Genomic DNA, 22,451 nt, shown 5'->3' on the forward strand with positions numbered 1-22,451 from the left:
TAAAGGCCCAGGACAGAAACTTGAGCATGCCACAGTTCACATCCTGATAATTTGAAACATCTCTATTTATCCCTGTTCTCTGCTTTCAGTTGCCCAGCCACCTCTTTCTATCCATGTGGCTACTTTCCCTTTTATATTATGTGCCTTAATTTTTTGCAACAGGTCTTTTATATGGCAATTTATCAGATGCTTTTTGAAAGTCCACACATCTACACTCACCACATTTCCATTGTCCATGAACTGATTTTCTCAAAGCATTCAATTAACCTCATCAAGCACAACCTGCTCTTTATAAATCTATGCTGACCATTCCTGATTGCTCTATCTGTTTCTAAGCGTTCTCTAATTTTATCCCATAGTATATGGGCTTGCTGTGTACCAAGGTAAGAATAACTAGCCTATAATTTGCTAGCTGATCTCTTCCCTCCCCCTATCTTTTACAGGGGTGCCACCTTCCAATTTTTTGGTATGCTTCCCATTTCCACAAAAATCTGGAAAATAATGGTTACCATCTCCCCTATCTCCCCCACAGCTTCCCTCGATATTCTGGTAGACATACAGCATTGTAAACTGAGGAAGACCATTTGGTCTATGTTGGTCTACCCATCCAGAAGCAGAACAAAACAGGGCTCACACTAGGGGTTATGGTCTCAGGCTTGCAATTTAGGATTGAGATGGGGAGAAATGTTTTTACTCAGAGGGTTGTGAATCTTTGTAATCCTCTATCCCAGAGAGCTGTGGTTACTCAGTCATTGAGTATCTTCAAGACTGTGATAGATTTCTGGATAGACCCGAAGGGAATCGATGGATATGGAGCTCGGGTGGGAAAGTGGAGCTGTGATAGAAAATCAGTCATGATCTTGTTGAATGGCAGAGCAAGCTCGAGGGGCTGCATGGCCTACTCCTGCTCGTATTTCTTATGTTCTTAACAATTCATCTTTCTTAAATAGTTCCACAGTCATCTTCTAGGTAGTAGAGATGTTAATTTGATGTGTTTGAGTTTTTGTATGAAGAAGAACTTTCTGATATCATCCCTAAATTTGCCTTTTATTAGTTTGAGCCTGTGTTTTCTTGTCCTACTCTTAGCCTGAAGAAATTTTCTGGATTTGCATTTTCCATATCATTTACTATTTTGTATACTTTAATAAGGGCTCAATCAAATTCATTACCTTTTAAAAATCATTGTGGCCAGGGCATTGGTTTTATTATGTCAGTGGATCCAGTTGATTGCTGGACTGTTAAGCACTCCTGTCAGAACAAGAGGAGTCCTTTAAAAGAGAGACAAGCTGAAACCATCTTTAAATTAGATTCATCGTTACTCCGGGTTTCAAAGGCGCACAACAACTTGGATACTGTTCCACTAGATGTGGTACACATTTATTACGCCACTAAGCAACATCAGTTGCATCGCAGTCAAAGAACAAAGAACAGTACAGCACAGGAACAGGCCATTCGGCCCTCCAAGCCTGCGCCGATCTTGATGCCTGCCTAAACTAAAACCTTCTGCACTTCCGGGGACCATATCCCTCTATTCCCATCCTATTCATGTATTTGTCAAGATGCCTCTTAAACGTCATTATCGTACCTGCTTCCACCATCTCCCCCGGGAGCAAATTCCAGGCACTCGCCACCCTCTGTGTAAAGAACTTGCCTCGCACTTCCCCTCTAAACTTTGCCCCTCTCACCTTAAACCTATGTCCCCTAGTAACTGACTCTTCCACCCTGGGAAAAAGCTTCTGACTCCCCACTCTGTCCATGCCGCTCATAACTTTGTAAACCTCTATCATGTCGCCCCTCCACCTCCGTCGTTCCAGTGAAAACAATCCGAGTTTATCCAACCTCTCCTCATAGCTAATGCCCTCCAGACCAGGCAACATCCTGGTAAACCTCTTCTGTACCCTCTCCAAAGCCTCCACGTCCTTCTGGTAGTGTGGCGACCAGAATTGCACGCAATATTCTAAGTATGGCCTAACTAAAGTTCTGTACAGCTGCAGCATGACTTGCCAATTTTTATACTTTATGCCCCGACTGATGAAGGCAAGCATGCCGTATGTCTTCTTGACTACCTTATCCACCTGCGTTGCCACTTTCAGTGACCTGTGGACCTGTACGCCCAGATCTCTCTGCCTGTCAATACTCCTAAGGGTTCTGCCATTTACTGTATACTTCCCACCTGCATTAGATCTTCCAAAATGCATTACCTCACATTTGTCCGGATTAAACTCCATCTGCCATTTCTCCGCCCAAGTCACCAACCGATCTATATCCTGCTGTATCCTCTGACAATCCTCATCACTATCTGCAACTCCACCAACGTTTGTGTCGTCCGCAAACTTACTAATCAGACCAGCTACATTTTCCTCCAAATCATTTATATATACTACAAACAGCAAACGTGCCAGCACTGATCCCTGTGGAACACCACTAGTCACATCCCTCCGTTCAGAAAAGCACCCTTCCACTGCTACCCTCTGTCTTCTATGACCGAGCCAGTTCTGTATCCATCTTGCCAGCTCACCTCTGATCCCGTGTGACTTCACCTTTTGTACCAGTCTGCCATGAGGGACCTTGTCAAAGGCTTTACTGAAGTCCATAAAGATAACATCCACTGCCCTTCCTTCATCAATCATCTTCGTCACTTCCTCAAAAAACTCAAATCAAATTAGTGAGACACGACCTCCCCTTCACAAAACCATGCTGTCTCTCGCTAATAAGTTAGTTTGTTTCCAAATGGGAGTAAATCCTGTCACGAAGAATCCTCTCTAATAATTTCCCTACCACTGATGTAAGGCTCACCGGCCTATAATTTCCTGGATTATCCTTGCTACCCTTCTTAAACAAAGGAACAACATTGGCTATTCTCCAATCCTCTGGGACCTCACCTGTAGCCAATGAGGATGCAAAAATTTCTGTCAAGGCCCCAGCAATTTCTTCCCTTGCCTCCCTCAGTATTCTGGGGTAGATCTCATCAGGCCCTGGGGACTTATCTACCTTAATGCTTTGCAAGACACCCAACACCACCTCCTTTTTGATAATGAGATGACTGAGACTATCTACACTCCCTTCCCTAGGCTCATCATCCACCAAGTCCTTCTCTTTGGTGAATACTGATGCAAAGTACTCATTTATTACCTCGCCCATTTCCTCTGGCTCCATGCATAGATTCCCTTCTCTGTCCTTGAGCGGGCCAACCCTTTCCCTAGTTACCCTTTTGCTCTTTATATATGTATAAAAAGCCTTGGGATTATCCTTAATCCTGTTTGCCAATGACTTTTCATGACCCCTTTTAGCCCTCCTGACTCCTTGCTTAAGTTCCTTTCTACTGTCTTTATATTCCTCAAGGGATTCGTCTGTTCCTAGCCTTCCAGCCTTTACTAATGCTTTCTTTTTCTTTTTGACGAGGCTCACAATATCCCGCATTATCCCGAAACTTGCCAAACCTATCCTTCTTCCTCACAGGAACATGCTGGTCCTGGATTCTAATCAACTGACATTTGAAAGACTCCCACATGTCAGATGTTGATTTACCCTCAAACAGCCGCCCCCAATCGAAATTCTTCAGTTCCTGCCTAATATTGTTATAATTAGCCTTCCCCCAATTTAGCACCTTCACCCGAGGACTACTCTTATCCTTATCCACAAGTACCTTAAAACTTATGGAATTATGGTCACTGTTCCTGAAATGCTCCCCTACTGAAACTTTGACCACCTGGCCGGGCTCATTCCCCAATACCAGGTCCAGTACGGCCCCATCCTTAGTTGGACTATCTACGTATTGTTTCAAGAAGCCCTCCTGGATGGTCCTTACAAATTCTGCCCCATCTAAGCCCCTAGCACTAAGTGAGTCCCAGTCAATATAGGGGAAGTTAAAATCACCCACCACTACAACCCTGTTGCCTTTACATCTTTCCAAAATCTGTCTACATATCTGCTCCTCTACCTCCCGCTGGCTGTTGGGAGGCCTGTAGTAAACCCCTAACATCGTGACTGCACCCTTCCTATTCCTGAGCTCCACCCATCCTATTCCTGAGCTCCACCCATATTGCCTTGCTGCACGGTCCCTCCGAGGTGTCCTTCCGCAGTACAGCAGTGATATTCTCCTTAACAAGTAATGCAACTCCCCCACCCCTCCAACATCCTCCTCTATCCCGCCTGAAGCTTCTAAATCCTGGAACATTTAGCTGCCAATCCTGTCCTTCCCTCAACCAAGTCTCTAATAGCAACAACATCATAGTTCCAAGTACTAATCCAAGCTCTACGTTCATCTGCCTTACCTGTTATACTTCTCGCATTGAAACAAATGCCCTTCAGACCACCAGTCCTGCTGTGCTCCGCAACATCTCCCTGCCTGCTCTTCCTCTTAGTCTTACTGGCCTTATTTACTAGTTCCCTCTCATTTATTTCACTTGCTGTCCAACTGCTCTGGTTCCCACCCCCCTGCCACACTAGTTTAAACCCTCCCGAGTGACGCTAGCAAACCTCGCAGCTAGAATATTTGTGCCCCTCCAGTTTAGATGCAACCCATCCTTCTTGTACAGGTCCCATCTGTCCCTGAAGAGATCCCAATGGTCCAGATATTTGAAACCCTCCCTTCTGCACCAGCTGTTCAGCCACGTGTTCAACTGCACTATCTTCCTATTTCTGGCCTCACTGGCACGTGGCACAGGGAGCAATCCCGAGATTACAACCCTAGAGGGTCTTTTAACTTTCTACCTAACTCCCTAAACTCCCCCTGCAGGACCTCGTCACTCTTCCTGCCTATGTCATTGGTACCGATGTGTACCACAACGTCTGGCTGTTCACCCTCCCCGTTCAGAATGCCTCCTGTCCGTTCAGAGACATCCTTGACCCTGGCACCAGGGAGGCAACATACCATCCTGGGGTCTCTTTCACGTCCACAGAAGCGCCTATCTGTGCCCCTGACTATAGAGTCCCCTATAACTATTGCTCTTCTGCGCTTTGTCCCTCCCTGCTGAACAACAGTGCCAGCCGTGGTGCCACTGCTCTGGCTGCTGCTCTTTCCCCTGATAGGCCATTCCCCCCAACAGTATCCAAAACGATATACTTGTTAGAGGGGGGATAACCACAGGGGATTCCTGCACTGACTGCCTGCCCCTTCTAGCGGTCACCCATCTATCTGCCTGCACATTGGGTGTAACCACTTCTCTAAAACTCCTGTCTATGACGCTCTCTGCCACCTGCATGCTCCTAAGTGCATCCAGTTGCCGCTCCAACCGATCCATGTGGTCTGTGAGGAGCTGCAAACTGGGTACACTTCCTGCAGATGTAGTCGTCCGGAATGCTGGAAGCGTCACGGACCTCCCACATCTCACAGGTGAAGCACTTCACCCCTCGAACTGACATTTTTAGCCGGAGCCCGTTTTGGCGGTCAGTCGGCCGACAAACCTTCCGTGCGCGACTTTCAGTTGGCTGACCACGCCATCATAACCACTGCAGAAAGATGCTCCTGTGGGTGCTTTCTTTATACATTTTTTTGCTATGGCCCTTTTCCATATAAGGTAAAATCTGCTTTTAACTCCTTCAGTTGGTCTGCAATTACCTCGTTGTCCTTTTCAAAACAATCCAATTATCTCTCCAGGTGGTGGCCAACTTGGGCTCATGCAGGAACTTTAAGGCCCATTGCTTCAGATAACAAAGACAGTTTCTCTGCTTTATTATCTCTAGCACTATTATCAACCTCCAGAATGACACAGATAGACATTTTTATTTTAGTTCTTAATGAGCAAGGCCTGGATCTCTTCCCGGATGCGAGCACTTTTGCAGTTTAATTAGTTTTGCAGACCTTGATAATTCTGACAAGGCACTGTCATGACCAGAACTGACCAGCTTGCCTTGTGTTTTCAAGCCCACAATATAGTTCATTAGATATCTTCGGTCTGGGTACTCTGATGTTCCATGTTGCCACCGTGAGACAGACTCCACACACGCAGGACTCCACCATAACCGGTCTACATTCATTAATACTAAAGAAATAAAAGAACAGTTACATAGTTAAAAAGTGATTGTACGTTAAAAGGTAAAATAATACATTCACTTACAGCATATATAAAAGTACAGAAGCAACAACAGCTATGCGCATTTATATAGCATCTTTAACGTAATAAAATGTAACAAGGTGCTTCATAGGGGTATTGTAAAACAAAAATTGACACTGAGCCACAAAAGGAGATATTAGGGTAGACAAACAAAAATTTTGTCAATGAGATGGGTTTTAAGGAGTATTTCGAGAGGAAAGTGAGGTGGAGAGGTTTAGGGAGGGAATTCCAAAGCTTAGAGCCTAGGCAGCTGAAGTTAGGCCACCAATGGCGGAGCAATTAAAATCAGGGATGCACAAGAGGCTAGAATTAGAGGATTGCAAATATCTTGGAGGTTTATGGGGCTGGAGGAGATTGCAGTGGGAGAGGTGAGGTCATGAAGGGATTTGAAAACAAGGATAAGAATTTTAAAATTGAGGCATTGCTTAACTGGGACCCAGTGTAGGTCAGTGAGAACAGGGGTATTGGGCGAACGAGACATGGTATGATTTAGGACAGCAGAGTTTTGGATGACCTCAGGTTTACAGAGGGTAAACTTGTTTGGGAGACCGGCCACGATTGTGTTGGAATAGTCAAGTTTGGGGTTAGCAAAGGCATGCATGAGGCTTTCAGTAGCAGGTGAACTGAAGCAGATCCAGAATTAGATGATGTTATGGAGGTGGAAACAGGCATATTTAGTGATGGCCCGAATACGTGGTTGGAAGCTCATCTCCGGGTCAGATATGACACTGAGCTTGCGAATAGTTTGGTTCAGCCTCAGACAGTTGACTGGGGGAGGGGTGGAAATGGTGGGTAGGGAACGGAGTTTGTGACAGGGACCAAAGACAGTGACTTTGGTCTCCCCAACATTTAATTGGAGGAACTGTCTGCTCATTCCATACTCAATGTCGGATAAGCAGTCTGATAATTTAAAGGGTGTGGAGGGACGTGTTGGTGAGTTCGAGTTGCGTGTCCTCCATGTACGTGTGGAAACTGTTGCTGTTTTCAGGGTCTCTGCAGGGATCTTGTAAGTGTTGCTGGAGAATGGTCAGAAATTAAAACCCTGGTTGATATTCCATCCCCTTAGCCCAGGGTGTGTGACCAGTTGTAGCCTTACAACCTTATAAACAGTTATAACTCTGGGATTAAAGCTTCTTTTTTTAACACCCAGTTGCATTTCTTTTCTCTATCATGATTAATTATTTTTCTAGATGAAGCCATGGGCTGAACAGATAATATAAGGAGTTGAGATTCAATTCATGTCATCGTCATTTTATTGTAAGTGGGACAAAGTAAATATTTAGCAATAAAAACTAAATTTGAATATAATTTTAGTAAGGAATCCATAATTTAGCAGACGTTAAAACATTAGCTATTAGTAATTTGGGTTAGGGATTGATTATAGCTTTTCACACGCCAACAGTACCTACTTGCCTTGCAGCATAAAAACAAAAATGAGTAATAATTGAGAATTAAAGACATTTTGCCCTGGTAGATTGATTTTTTTTTCTAATTTAGGAACAGAGTAAACCTGATGAACATTGATATGCATGAATTATTCATTTCCCGTGTGTTTTATGTATTGCTTTAAATTTAATATGCCCATTAATACCTTTGGCCTACAATAATTGTCCTGATAATGTGTTGCAGTTCTACTTGGCGTCATACTGAGGCAACCAATTAAATGTAAGGCTGTATATCTTCATTCCCCTTGGGGGCCTCTGGTTAGATTCAGTGTTTTTCTGTGATTGGTCAGCAGGAAGAGTGATGAAATGGGCCAAACCTTCCTATGCGTATCCTCCATTTTTGCCTAAGGCTGAAATATGCCAGTAATGTACAATCTTTCATCTTTAGTGGTCCAGTTAACAGCTAACAAAGATCCCCAGCTGAGCCATTGAGGCTTGAGGGCTTTGAAATAGAAATGTCTGATTTGGCATCAACTGATTGACTACAGGGCCATTTTTGTTCTATGTATGCTCAAAATCGAATGCCTCAATCAGAATAGTCACCTTGTTCACTTTATTTTTTGCAGATGCCAAAAGAACATAACATAGTTTGCACGCGCTGTAGGAAGGTGCTGGGACATGTGACTGCATCAGGTATAATGTGCACAAATTGCTCTCTGACGCTTCAGATCACAGTGTCTATGTTATTGCCATAGTTAACTTGCATATTCCCTCTCTCTTTAGTTTCCCCCTTTCTCTCAATCTCATTTTTCTCCTTTTGTGTTGTCATCTCCACTTTGTCTTTCACTCCATGCTGTCTCTGCCTTCTTAACCTTCCTTTGTCTTTTTCTCTGTTCCTGTCTTGCTCTCCCTCTTCTCCTCCCTTAGCTCTTTCTTTACCTCCCATTCCTCCACTCTCACAATTACCGTCTGTGGCTCTAGTTGGTTTGTCTTCTGCTGTAGAGGTTGGTAGCGCACTAAAGGTCTGTGCTTATGGCTGTAATTGGAGGGACAGTTTCAGTTATTTGCTTGTCACATTCCAGATAGGATTGATTGCACAGTTAGCTAATAAAAGGCCTGAACTGCACTTCACTCACAGTAGAACTATATGTGGCTCAGAACACAGCAGTTGCCCACCTCTGCAATAGGTATCCAGTCTAGTCATAAGTTGAGCCTAAATACCTGGATGGAAAGTCTTCTCTCTGTTTGACATAAAGGTCTATGCAAAATTAGTCCTTAGTGAGTGGAGACTGATGGCACAAAACATCTCTTAATTTGATTCTAAGACTTGTCATAAGGGCTCACAGGCCTCCTATTGGGCTCCTAAACCTGTCACCTGGCCATTTCCCCCCAATCTCACCCCGAGTGCTCCCAGAGCTCCATTCCAGGGGTAAGGCATGGTTGCATTGCTGTGGTCTCAGACTTACCTGACCCCAAGTTGATCCCCAGCCCCCTCCCAGATTTAGCTCTATTGCAGCAGATGGGTGAAAAAAGTTTAGTGTGAGTATCCATGGGGCTTTGGAGGGATCAGGAATGGTACCCGATTGGGATTGACATTTAGAATCATAGAATCATTTAGCACAGAAGGAAGCCATTCACACCTGTGCCCACTCTTTGAATGAATTGTCCAATTTAGTCCCACACACTGGCTTTTTCCCCATAATGCTGTAAATTAGTCCTCTTCAAGTACATGTCCAATTGCCTTTTAAAATCCTATGAAGTGCCTATATAATTTGCTGTCACCACTTTTTCAGGTAGATTGTTCGAGATCTTAACCTTCTCTGGAAAAATTTCTCCTTGAATTCTTTTGCCAATTATTTAAAATCTTCAACCTCTGGTTACTGACCCACTTGCCAAAGGAATGAGTTTCTCGCTACTTGCCATATCAAGCCTTTAACTTTCCTTGTTCTAAGGAGAACAATCTTAGCTTTTCCAATCTCTCCACATAACTGAAATCCTTCATCCCTGGTATCACCCTGGTAAACCTCCTCTGTACCCCTTCCAAGGCCTCGACATCCTTCCAAGGCCTCGACATCCTTCCTAAAGTGTGGTGCCTGTTCTTGGGCACAATACTCTAGTGATGTGTAAGTGATAGCATGACTTCCTTGTTTTTGTATTCTGTGTCCCTATTTGCAAAGCCAAGTATCCCATTCACTTTCTTAGCAGTGTTATCAGCTTTCCCTGCCACCTTCAAAGATTTTTGTAAAGCACTTCCAGGTCCCTTAGCTCCTGCACCCTCCTCAAAATAGTTGCATTTGTATTCTACTGCCTCTCCATGTTGTTCTTCTCAAAGTGCATCACTTTATACTTAACCGCATTAAATTGTATCTGCCATGTGTCTTCCCATTTCACCAGTCTGTCCACGTCCTCCTGAAGTCCACTACTAACTTTAATATTTATTACGTTGCCAGTTTTGTATCATCCACATACTTCGAAAATGTACTTCCTATGCTTCAGTTATGAGGAGAGGTCGGAAAGGTTAGGACTGTACCCCTTGGAACAGAAGTTAGGAGGTGACCTAATAGAATTTTCAGGGTGATGAGAGGTTTTGATAGAGTAAGTAGGGAAAAAATATTCCCTCCTGGAGTGTGGGTCGATAACTAGAGGTCATGGATTCAAAATCATTGGAAAAAAGATCTAGAAATGAGAATTTTTTTCACTGAGTTGTCAGGTTCCAGAACGTTCTACCTGAAAAGGTGGTGGAAGCTGATTCCACAAATATTTTAAAAGGGAGTTGGACAAGTACTTGACGATGAGGAACTTGCAGGATTAAAGACAAAAATCAGGAGTGTGGAACTAAGCATGGATGCTCTTTCAAAGAGCCATCAGAGGCATGACAGGTCAAATGGTCTCCATTCTGTGCAGTAGGTTATGTCCCAAATCCAGGTCATTTATATATAACAAGAAAAGCAATGGTTCTGATACTGATCCCTGGGGGACCCAGTCAGAAAAGCACCTGTTCACCACTACTCTCTGCCTCCGAACCTTTAGCCAATTACGTAGCCGATTTACCATTGTCCCTTTAATCCCATGTGCTCCCATTTTCCGAATAATTTTGTTATGTGGTACTTCATCAAATGCCTTTTGAAAGTTCATGTATACAACATCTGCTCTACTATCTTCATCAACCCTCTTGTTTGCATCATGAAAGGACTCAATCAGGTTAGTCAGACACAATTTGTCTTTAACAAATCTATACAGGCTTTCCCTTATTGACCCATGTGAGAATGAATTTTGTCCTTTAAAATAGTCTGTAATAGTTTTCCCACCACTGAAATTAGACTGGTCAATAATTACCAGGTTTAGCCCCCTCCACCTTTTTGAATAAGGGTGTAATATTTGCAATTCTCTAGTCCTCTGGCACCACTGACATATCCAAGGGAGGAATGAAAGATTATGGTCAGAACTTTTGCTATCCCTACTTTTGTTTCCCTCAGTATCCTAGAATGTATCCCATTTGGGGACCAGGTGACTTATTAACTTTGAGCACTGCCACCCTGCTTAGCCCCTCCTTTCTAACTTTTTTGATATCCAATATCTCTACTCCCTCCTCCTCTACTATGTCATTAACTTCATCCTTTTCTTTTGTGAAGACAGATGCGAAGTACTCATTCAGTACCTTCAGTAATCATTCAGTAATGCCCTTTGCCTCCAAGAAGATTTCCTTCTTTGTTTCTAATTACTTCCACCATTCTTTGGCTGTCTCCCAGCATCCTGGAGAAACAAAGAACAGAGTAGCCATGTGGTGTTGGAAATTGCACTGGGAAGTGACAGCTGGGATGGTGATGCATTAGTCTGTAAGAATTTCTGAAGGAGTTATTGGAATTACTTTGGTTCTGAGCGGGGAGAGCTGTGGTTTTTGTCCCTAGGGATGTGATATTTGCTGTGGATATCAGAGGGTTGGTCTTTGATTCTTCATAGCATAGTTTCATGGGAAGCAGGGAGATAGAGAGAGAATGAGAGTCATAAGAAAGAAACAGAGAAAAGGAGAGATAAACAGAAAGAACTGACTTTAAATTGACAAGTCTGTAGTTACAGGTTTCTCTTTACTGTCCTACTTAAATAATGGAAAATTGACATTTGCAATTTTCCAATTCAAAGGCAAAATTCCTGAATTTAGACAGCTTGGGAAAATTATGAGTAATGCCTTTACAATTTCCTCTTCTATTTTTAATTTCCATCCCAGGGTGTTATCAGGTTCTGAAGATTTGTCTAACGTAAGTCCCTTTATTTTTCCCATTGCTATTTTAGTAACAAATTAAATCCACCAAGCTCCTTTCCTTACCTTATTTTTAGGTTTCTTGTACTGCTGCTATTTTGTCCTCTTCCTGTGAAATAGGTACAAAGTTTTCATTTAACAAGTCTGCCATTTCCTTATTCATTACAGTCTTGCCCACATCCTCCTTTAACAGGAGCACACTCGCCTACATCACACCTTTTCTTTTATTTAAAAAAAAACTTTTGCTGTTAGCCTTAATATCCTCAGGCATCCCCCCCTCCCCGCCATATTCTCTTTTTGCATCTCTTCTTACTTTCTTTGCATTCCTTTGCTTTTTATGCTTCTCCCAATCTGGTGGCTGAACTATAAAGGCATATGTAGTAATAAGAGGTACAAAAAAGTAGTATGTAAAGAAACATACTGGGTGTTATCAAAGCTAACAGCAAAAGGTTGACAGTGAAAATTAGAATTAGAAGTGCTCCTCTGCTTTAAAATGTTTTAATCTATAGATGCATAAATGCCAGCTCTTTATTATTTTTGTCAGTGTGGTTAGGTTCAGATGGCCCTGATTTTGAAATCTTCATTTGCATATGATAATTTGTCACAGAATTAAATTATATAGCTTGGCACACTTGGTAATGTTCTCAAAATGAATGTCAATTACTCACCGCTGTGTCCAGATGCTTATTGTGTGTAGGAGTGGATTGCACCACAGAGGGGGTGAACCATCTTACTTGGAGTGGTAGGAATTGTGCTAGCCCACATGCTAAAGATAACTTGGGGCTGATTTTAATTCTGTGCAAGTGAATGGGTTTTGAGTGAGTTAAAATCCCACCCCTTGTGTCCCTGAGAAGCAGCCCGAGTGGGTATGTAGTATGGAGAGAGGTCCTGAGGGCACTGTAAACCATGACCCTTATTGCCACTGGGTTCTGCATTCAGTGCATTGTGGGAATGTGGGCCTAACCAGAAAGCATGTAGAAATCTACCTTTAAGGCATGTAGCCCCTCTAGCATTCCTCAGAGACCAGGTTAGGATGGATCCAACATGTGGGGTTTGTGAGGAATGCAATGTATTTAGTGTGTCTTTTTAATTCACCCTCTTTTAATCCTCATCCTTTGATCTTAAAACCAGACATTTTTATTTCAAAAAAATACATTTTATTGCTGATTAATTTTGACTTTATGGCAAATAAAGTAATAACAACTGACCAATGCACTGTAAACACAATAAAAATAACTTGAGTGCATGTGACAATTTGACAGCAATTTTTTTTCAGGGATGTGTAAAGCATAAGCTTTTGAACAGATTCCATTACAGCACAGATGTACTTTATTTCCTTACAGATACAATTAAATTTTATGTCACTGAGGTGCTGGTCCAACCTCTGACGAACAAGGCTTTGAAAAGGCAGATATGTGAAAGGTAATGTTTCCTCACATTGATACTTTCAACATGTATCTAGAATTGTGAATATTAATATTTGAATTAGATTAGTCCAAATCTCAGGATTTTACTCGCATTACAGTTACTGCTCTCAGAAAAGTAATTCATTGGGCTGAATTTTGTTGAGCTCCTGATGTCGGGCTGCGTGGCCTGGCGGAGGGGTGGCCGGAAGATTGCTGTGGCAGTGGCCCGTTACAGAGCCCGATGCCGGGATTGCCAGGCCCGATCTTCCTTGTGGTGGCGAGGTCCAGAGTGGGCCCCCCTGCCCCGCCACTCAGCTTCAGATCTTACCAGCTGTCTGCGATCCTCTGTGCGATATCCGGCACTCACAAGCCTTCATTTTCCCATCCAGGGAAAGCTGGCACCACCAAGGTGTGAAAGGGGGGGATGTTAGGATATTTAGTGTAATGGGGAGGTGGGGGTGGAAAACGGGGTCAGCTCTACATTTCCAGAGTGGGGGGTGGGGGTGGGGGGAAGGGGTGACCTCTGCACTTTGTGCAGTTGGGTTGCGGGGTTGGGGAGAGGTCAAATGTTCAATTTAAGTGTTTTGTGGTGGGGGCACAGGGCTACCATTTATTTTCTGTGTATTGGGGGGAGGGGGGGAACGGGTCTCACTTTTATGTACAGTGTAGTGGGGGGGGGGGGGGGAGGGGCGTGGCTGGTGGGGTTTCTAGGGTTGAACTTTGTACTGTCTGTGCAGGTCTGGCAGGCCTTTAAAAATGGACAGCCCTGCATGTGGAAATGAGCCACCGTGTACGAGGTTGTGGTGTATGGGCCACCATTTTCTTCGCCCACTGCCCCTCCTGGCTGCGGGAAAGTAAAATCCAGCCCATTTTCTGAGTTATTTTGAGACACTTGATGATAAGGTGCTAGATACATCCAGTAGATATGATTTAGTATATTCTATGATTTATATACTACGTTGTGATGCAGAATCATAGCATAACATTATAATATTTGACTCCTGATGGCTTAGTGAATTGATCCAGTGACAAGCCGTCTAGACAGCCCAAAGCGACCGCCAGGAGCCATCCAGCCACCAGCTACTGGAAATAACCATTCATCATCAGCATTCTGATGACTGGGTCAAGGGCCTGCAGTAACCACCAGCAGTATGAGGGGAGAGGTGTCAGGTTCCCCTGGTTATGCGAGTAGGAGCAGATAAATCATCAAGACAGCTAGCATGAGAGGAATGATCAATGGGAGAACTGGTAGGAGTGGGAAAGGTGGAGAGGAATCAGGAGCATGAAAAGAATATTCAGTGGAAGAGCAAAAACAGGGGAGGCAGTGACGTAGTGGTAATGTCACTGGACTTATAATCCAGATGCCTAGGCTAGTGCTCTGGGGACATGGGTTCAAATCCCACCATAGCAGATGGTGAAATTTGAATTCAATCAATAAATCTGGAATTAAAAAGCTAGTCTAATGGTGACCATGAAACCATTGTCGATTAGTGTAAGAAAAAAACCCATCTGGTTCACTAATGTCCTTCAGGGAAGGAAATCTGCCGTCCTGCCTCCAGACCCAGAGCAGTGTGGTCGACTCTTAAATGCCCTCTGAAATGGCCTAGCAAGTCACTCAGTTGTATCAAACCGCTACAAAGTGTAAGAAAAAGAATGAAACCGGACAGACCTCCCGGCATCGGCCAAGGCATTAGAAACGACAATGGCAAACTCAGCCCAGTCGACCCTGCAAAGTCCTCCTTACTAACATCTGGGAGCTTGTGCCAAAGTTGGGAGAGCTCTCCCACAGACTAGTCAAGCAGCAGCCTGACATAGTCATACTCAGGGAATCATATCTTACAATGTCCCAGACACTGCAATCACCATCCCCGGGTATGTCCTGTCACACTGGTAGGACAGACACAGCAGAGGTGACAGCACAGTGGTATACAGTCAAGAGGGAGTTGCCCTGGGAGTCCTCAACATTGACACCGGACCCCATGAGGTCTCATGACAGCAGGTCAAACATGGGAAGGAAAGCTCCTGCTGATCACCACCTACTGCCCCCCCCTTCAGCTAATGAGTCAGTACTTCTCCATGTTGAACACCACTTGGAGGAAGCACTGAGGGTAGCCAGGGCACAGAATGTACTCTGGGTGCGTGACTTCAATGTCCATCACCAAGAGTGGCTTGGTAGCACCATTACTGACTGAGCTGGCCGAGTCCTAAAGGACATATCTGCTAGACTGGGTCTGTGACAGGTGGTGAGGGAACTAACAAGAGGGAAAAACCAACTTGACCTTGTCCTCACCAATCTGCCTGTTGCAGATGCATCTGTCCATGACAGTATTAGTAGGAGTGACCACCGCACAGTCCTTGTGGAGACAAAGTCCTGTCTTCACATTGAGGATTCCCACCATCGTGTTATGTGGCACTACAACCGTGCTAAATGGGATAGACTTTGAACAGATCTAGCAACGCAAAACTGGGCATTCATGAGGCGCTGTGGACCATCAGCTGTAGCAGAATTGTATTCAACCACAATCTGTAACCTTGTGGCCCGGCATATCCCCCACTCTACCATTAGCATCAAGCCAGGGAATCAGCCCTGGTTTAATGAAGAGTGCAAGAGGGCATGCCAGGAGCAGCACCAGGCATATCTAAAAATGAGGTGTCAGCCTGGTGAAGCAGTTGGACTACTTGCATGCCCAACTGCGGAAGCAGCATGTGACAGACAGGGCTATGCCATCCCACAACCAACAGATCAGATCTAAGCTCTGCAGTCCTGCCACATCCAGTCATGAATGATGGTGGACAACTAAACAACTAACAGGAGGAGGTGGCTCCACAAATATCCCCATCCTCAATGATGGAGGAGCCCAGCACATCAGTGCGAAAGATAAGGCTGAAGCATTTGCATCCATCTTCAGCCAGAAGTGCCGAGTGGCTGATCCAATTTGGCCTTCTCCTGAGATCCCCAGCATCACAGATGCCAGTCTTCAGGCAAACCAATTCACTCCATGTGATATCAAGAAATGGCTCAAGGCACTGGATACTGCAAAGACTATGGGCCTTGACAACATTCCGGCAATAGTACTGAAGACTTGTGTTCTAGAGCTAGCTGCTCTGGTACAGTACAGCTACAACACTGGTATCTACCCGGCAATGTTTAAATTTGCCCAAGTGTGTCCTGTGCACACAAAAGACGGACGAATCCAACCCGGCCAGTTACTGCCCTATCAGTGTACTCTCGATCATCAGTAAAGTGATGGAAGGTGTCGTTGATAGTGCTATCAAGCAGCACTTGCTCAACTATAACCTGCTAACTTCCGCTCAGTTTGGGTTCCGTCAGGGCCACCCAGCTCCTGACCTCATTACAACCGTTGTCCAAACATGGACAAAAGAGCTGAACTCCAGAGGTGAGGTGTGACTGACTGCTCTTGACATCAAGGCAGCATTTGACCCAGTACGGCATCATGGAGCCCGAGCAAAACTGGAGTCAATGGGAATCGGGGAAAACTCACCACTGGTTGGAGTCATACCTAGCACAAAGGAAGATGGTTGTGGTTGCTGGAGGTCAATCATCTCAGTCCCAGGACATCACTGCAGGAGTTCCTTAGGGCAGTGTCCTAGGCCCAACCATCTTCAGCTGCTTCACCAATGACCTTCCTTCAATCATAAGGTCAGAAGTGGGGATGTTCGCTGATGATTGCACAATGTTCACCATTTGCGACATTTAAAAAATTTTTTTTTTTGCGTTCATGGGATGTGGGCGTCGCTGGCCAGACCAGCATTTATTGCCCATCCCTAATTGCCCTTGAGAAGGTGGTCGTTAGCTGCCTTCTTGAACCGCTGCAGTCCATGTGGGGTAGGTACACCCACGGTGCTGTTAGGAAGGGAGTTCCAGGATTTTGACCCAGCAACAGTGAAGGAACGGCGATATAGTTCCAAGTCAGCATGGTGTGTGACTTGGAGAGGAACTTGCAGGTGGCGGTGTTCCCATGTATTTGCTGCCCTTGTCCTTCTAGTTGGTAGAGGTCGCGGGTTTGGAAGGTGCTGTCTAAGGAGCCTTGGTGCATTGCTGCAGTGCATCTTGTAGATGGTGCACACTGCTGCCACTGTGCATCGGTGGTGCAGGGAGTGAATGTTTGTCAATGGGGTGCCAATCAAGCGGGCTGCTTTGTCCTGGATGGTTTTGAGCTTCTTGAGTGTTGTAGGAGCTGCACCCATCCAGGCAAGTGGAGAGTATTCCATCACACTCCTGACTTGTGCCTTGTAGATGGTGGACAGGCTTTGGGGAGTCAGGAGGTGAGTTACTCGCCTCAGGATTCCTAGCCTCTGACCTGCTCTTGTAGCCATGGTATTTATATGGCTACTCCAGTTCAGTTTCTGGTCAATGGTAACCCCGAGGATGTTGATCGTGGGGGATTCAGCAATGGTAATGTCGTTGAATGTCAAGGGGAGATGGTTAGATTCTCTCTTGTTGGAGATGGTCATTGCCTGGCACTTGTGTGACACGAATGTTACTTGCCACTTATCAGCCCAAGCCTGGATATTGTCCAGGATTTTCTGCATTTCTACATGGACTGCTTCAGTATCTGAGGAGTCACGAATGGTGCTGAACATTGTGCAGTCATCAGCGAACATCCCCAGTTCTGACCTTATGATTGAAGGAAGGTCATTGATGAAGCAGCTGAAGATGGTTGGGCCTAGGACACTACCCTAAGGAACTCCTGCAGTGATGTCCTGGAGCTCAGATGATTGACCTCCAACAACCACAACCATCTTCATTTTGTGCGAGGTATGACTCCAGCCAGCGAAGTGTTTTCCCCCCTGATTCCCATTGACCTCAGTTTTGCTAGGGCCCTTTGATGCCATACTTGGTCAAATGCTGCCTTGATGTCAAGGGCAGTCGCTCTCACCTCACCTCTGGAGTTCAGCTCTTTTGTCCATGTTTGAACCAAGGCTGTAATGAGGTCAGGAGCTGAGTGGTCCTGGCGGAACCCAAACTGAGCATCACTGAGCAGGTTGTTGCTAAGCGTGTGCCGCTTGATGGCACTGTTGATGACACCTTCCATCACTTTACTGATGATTGAGAGTAGGCTGATGGGGCGGTAGTTGGCCGGGTTGGATTTGTCCTGCTTTTTGTGTACAGGACATGCCTGGGCAATTTTCCACATTGCAGGGTAGATGCCAGTGTTGTCGCTGTACTGGAACAGCTTGGCTAGGGGCGCGAAAAGTTCTGGAGCACTGGTCTTCAGTACTATTGCCGGAATATTGTCAGGGCCCATAGCTTTTGCAGTGTCCAGTGCCTTCAGTCGTTTCTTGATATCATGTGGAGTGAATCGAATTGGCTGAAGTTTGGCATCTGTGATGCTGGGGACTTCAGGAGGAGGCCGAGATGGATCATCAACTCGGCACTTCTGGCTGAAGATTGTTGCAAATGCTTCAGCCTTATCTTTTGTACTGATGTGCTGGACTCCCCCATCATTGAGGATGGGGATATTTGTGGAGCCACCTCCTCCAGTTAGTTGTTTAATTGTCCACCACCATTCTCGGCTGGATGCGGCAGGTTTGCAGAGCTTAGATCTGATCCGTTGGTTATGGGATCGCTTAGCTCTGTCTATCGCATGCTGCTTCCGCAGTTTGGCATGCAAGTAGTCCTGGGTTGTAGCTTCACCAGGTTGACACCTCATTTTGAGGTATGCCTGGTGCTGCTCCTGGCATGCCCTCCTGCACTCTTCATTGAACCAGGGTTGGTCTCCTGGCTTGATGGTAATGGTAGAGTGGGGGATATGCTGGGCCATGAGGTTACAGATTGTGTTTGAGTACAATACCGCTGCTGCTGATGGCCCACAGCGCCTCATGGATGCCCAGTTTTGCATTGCTAGATCTGTTCGAAATCTATCCCAGCTAACACGGTGATAGTGCCACACAACACGATGGACGGTATCCTCAATGTAAAGGCGGGACTTTGTCTCCACAAGGTCTGTGCAGTGGTCACTCCTACCAATACTGTCATGGACAGATGCATCTGCAGCAGGCAGATTGGTGAGGACGTGGTAGAGTATGTTCTTCCCTCTCGTTGGTTCCCTCACCACCTGCCGCAGACCCAGTCTAGCAGCCATGTCCTTTAGGACTCGGCCAGCTTGGTCAGTAGTGGTGCTACCGAGCCACTCTTGGTGATGGACATTGAAGTCCCCCACCCAGAGTACATTTTGTGCCCTTGCCACCCTCAGTGTTTCCTCCAAGTGGTGTTCAACATGGAGGAGTACTGAGTCATCAGCTAAGGGAGGGCGGTAGGTGGTAATCAGTAGGAGGTTACCTTGCCCATGTTTGACCTGATTCCGTGAGACTTCATGGGGTCCGGTGTCGATGTTGAGGACTCCCAGGGCAACTCCCTCCCTACTGTATACCACTGTGCTACCACCTCTGCTGGGTCTGTCCTGCCGGTGGGACAGGCCCTACCCGGGGATGGTGATGGCATTGTCTGGGACGTTGTCTGTAAGGTTTGATTCCGTGATTATGACTATGTCAGGCTGTTGCTTGACTAGTCTGTGGGACAGCTCTCCCAACTTTGGCACAAGCCCCCAGATGTTAGTAAGGAGGACTTTGCAGGGTTGACAGGGCTGGGTTTGCCATTGTCGTTTCCGGTGCCTCGGTCGATGCCGGGTGGTCCGTCTGGTTTCATTCCTTTTTATAGACTTTCTAGCAGTTAGGTACAGCTGAGTGGCTTGCTAGGCCATTTCAGAGGGCATTTAAGAGTCAACCACATTGCTGTGGGTCTGGAGTCACATGTAGGCCAGACCAGGTAAGGACAGCAGATTTCTTTCGCTCAAGGACATTAGTGAACCAGATGGGTTTTTACAACAATCGACAATAGTTTCACGGCCATCATTAGACTAGTTTTAATTCCAGATTTATTAATGAAATTCAAATTCCACCTTCTGCTGTGGTGGGATTCGAACCCATGTCCCCAGAGTAATACCCTGGGTCTCTGGGTTACTAGTCCAGTGATAATACCACTACGCCACCGCCTACCCAATGTTCACCAGATACTGAAGCAGCCCATGTCCAGACGTAGCAAGACATGGATAATATCTAGGCTTGGGCTGATAAGTGGAAGTAACATTCACACCACACAAGTGCCAGGCAATGACCATCTCAAACAAAAGAGAATCTAACCATCTCCCCTTGATGTTCAATGGCGTTACCATTTTGTGGTACTGCATCCACATCTCGTGGCTGAACTCCTGGCATTGACATCGACATCCTGGGGTTACAATTGACCAGCAACCGAATTGGACCAGCTACATAAATACTGTGGCTACAAGAGCAGGTCAGAGGCTGAGAATTCTGCAGCGAATAACTCACCTCTTGACTCCCCAAAGCCTGTCCACCATTTACTAGGCACAAGTCAGGAGTGTGATGGAATACTCTCCACTTGCCTGGATGGGTGCAGCTCCAGCAACACTCAAGAAGCTCAACACCATCCAGGACAAAGCAGCCCACTTGATTGGCACCCCAGCCACCACCTTCAACATTCACTCCCTGCGCCACTTACGCACAGTGGCAGCAACTCACCGAGCAAGGCTCCTTCGACAGCACCTTCCAAACCCGTGACCTCTATCACGTATAAGGACAAGGGCAAAGATGCTTGGGAACACCACTACCCCCTCCAAGTCACACACCATCCTGTTGTGGAACTATATCACCGTTCCTTCACTGTCGCTGAGTCAGCATCGTGGAACTCCCTTCCTAACAGCACTGTGGGTGTACCTGCCCCTAATGGACTGCAGCGATTCAAAAAAGCGGCTCACTGCCACCTTCTCGGGCAATTAGGGATGGGCAATAAATGCTGGTCTAGCCAGAGACGCCCACATCCCATGAACGAATTTTTAAAAAAATGCTGACAAGGAGGGAAGCACAGGCAGCAGTATGGCCAACAGCAGGTGACGAATCTATCCATTGCAAAAAGTAATTGATTACGTGACGTCTTTTGAGGCATTTGAGATAATAAGTTGCAAAACAAAAGCAAGTTTAGTATCCTTGTATGGAATATTTTTAATGTTACTAGTCGGTCTCCTGTGAGTTCCTCACAGTAAGTCAGAGGACACACACTGTTGTTTTCTGATTGCTGCCTCTTTATTACTTGTTTCAGTGGGCCTTTCTCTTGTCATGTGCATTGTTATTTTCTGTTTTGTATTTCTCTTTTGTCTTGTGGGGAGGTGATAAGTGAGGTCAGTTGACATGGCACTTGAAGTGATCTGCTGCTCCATCTTTCCACCTTTTTCTCTAATTCTGGTGCACCTCCCTGATTCCACACTGTATTCACTTACCCATGTTCAGGAGAGGAGGGGGAAAGAGTGCACTGATTGAAACATAGTTTTATTTTTTTTTAGATCTTTGTTCGTGGAGACTGTGGTTGCTGGCCGACTGAAGGAGTTGTCGGCTACTCTGAGTACCTATAGATTCTGTATTCAAGGGCATGATGGAAAGACCTATATTTTGGTAAGAAGTTTTTTTTTCATGGTTTTACATAATGACGCAAAGTCTGACTGTTTCCGATAACATTTCTTAAACGTTTGTGACATGCCAGGATACGGACAAACCTGATAATGTAAAGTTACAAATGGATCTTCCACCTGAAGTTGATGATAGATTGCTTTTTAAATTCCACCACTAGGTGGCAGAGATTGAACAGGTATTTCAAAACATCAGTGGGTTTTGTGCACAATTGTTTGTAGCCCCAAACTGTCCTTGGAGAGCACTGCCTTTTAAAGTGATGCTTGCAAGCATTTTGTGTCTTATTAATTAGCATTGTGTTTTGACTGTCACTTTAGACGTGTGATGGTAAAATGTTGCTCTTTCAAGACAGCTCAGTGTGCTTTGATTAATACTCCAATACTCCATTTAGTCCTGTTTGCAGGAAAGTGTCATATAATGTGTCTGGTATTTTATTATTAGATTAATAGTAACAGGTTACCTAAAATCTATAAAAATTGTCAGTTAAAGTCTTCCTATTTTGAGCAATAATTGTGATTCATGCATTCCTTGAAATGTGTGGCTTTTGTATTTTGTATTTATTCTGCATTGTAAGTTTTGTGTTTTTAAATGGTGTCTTTGAGGGAGCAGTAAAATAAATACATCACCTCAGCGAGGGAATGCTGAATCAAACTGATCCTTTTAAAGGGCAATGGTGCAATTGTTCAGTTTCTACCAGATAATATTTAGAAATCATTACTCTTGCTAATGTAAAATGAAATTATGGAAACTGTGCATAAGATTGAAAACTTATCACGTTTTCATAGCTGAAATAATATTGTTGTTCTCACAAAGATAAGTTGAATAGATAATATAGCATATG

The 22,451-nt window shown here is 45.0% G+C and overlaps 1 protein-coding gene across 1 annotated transcript in view; it reads left to right on the top strand.

Moving 5' to 3' along the window:
- Positions 1-22,451, top strand: part of ube3d (ubiquitin protein ligase E3D) — a 207,428-nt gene that overhangs the window by 24,251 nt on the left and 160,726 nt on the right. Inside the window, exons 5-7 of the mRNA XM_068026669.1 lie at positions 8,068-8,134; positions 13,043-13,121; positions 21,487-21,595. Coding sequence (XP_067882770.1) covers positions 8,068-8,134; positions 13,043-13,121; positions 21,487-21,595 — 255 coding nt within the window. The remainder of the gene's footprint in view (positions 1-8,067; positions 8,135-13,042; positions 13,122-21,486; positions 21,596-22,451) is intronic.

This window comes from Heterodontus francisci, chromosome 3, assembly GCF_036365525.1.
Source record: "Heterodontus francisci isolate sHetFra1 chromosome 3, sHetFra1.hap1, whole genome shotgun sequence".
Lineage (NCBI taxonomy): Eukaryota > Metazoa > Chordata > Chondrichthyes > Heterodontiformes > Heterodontidae > Heterodontus > Heterodontus francisci.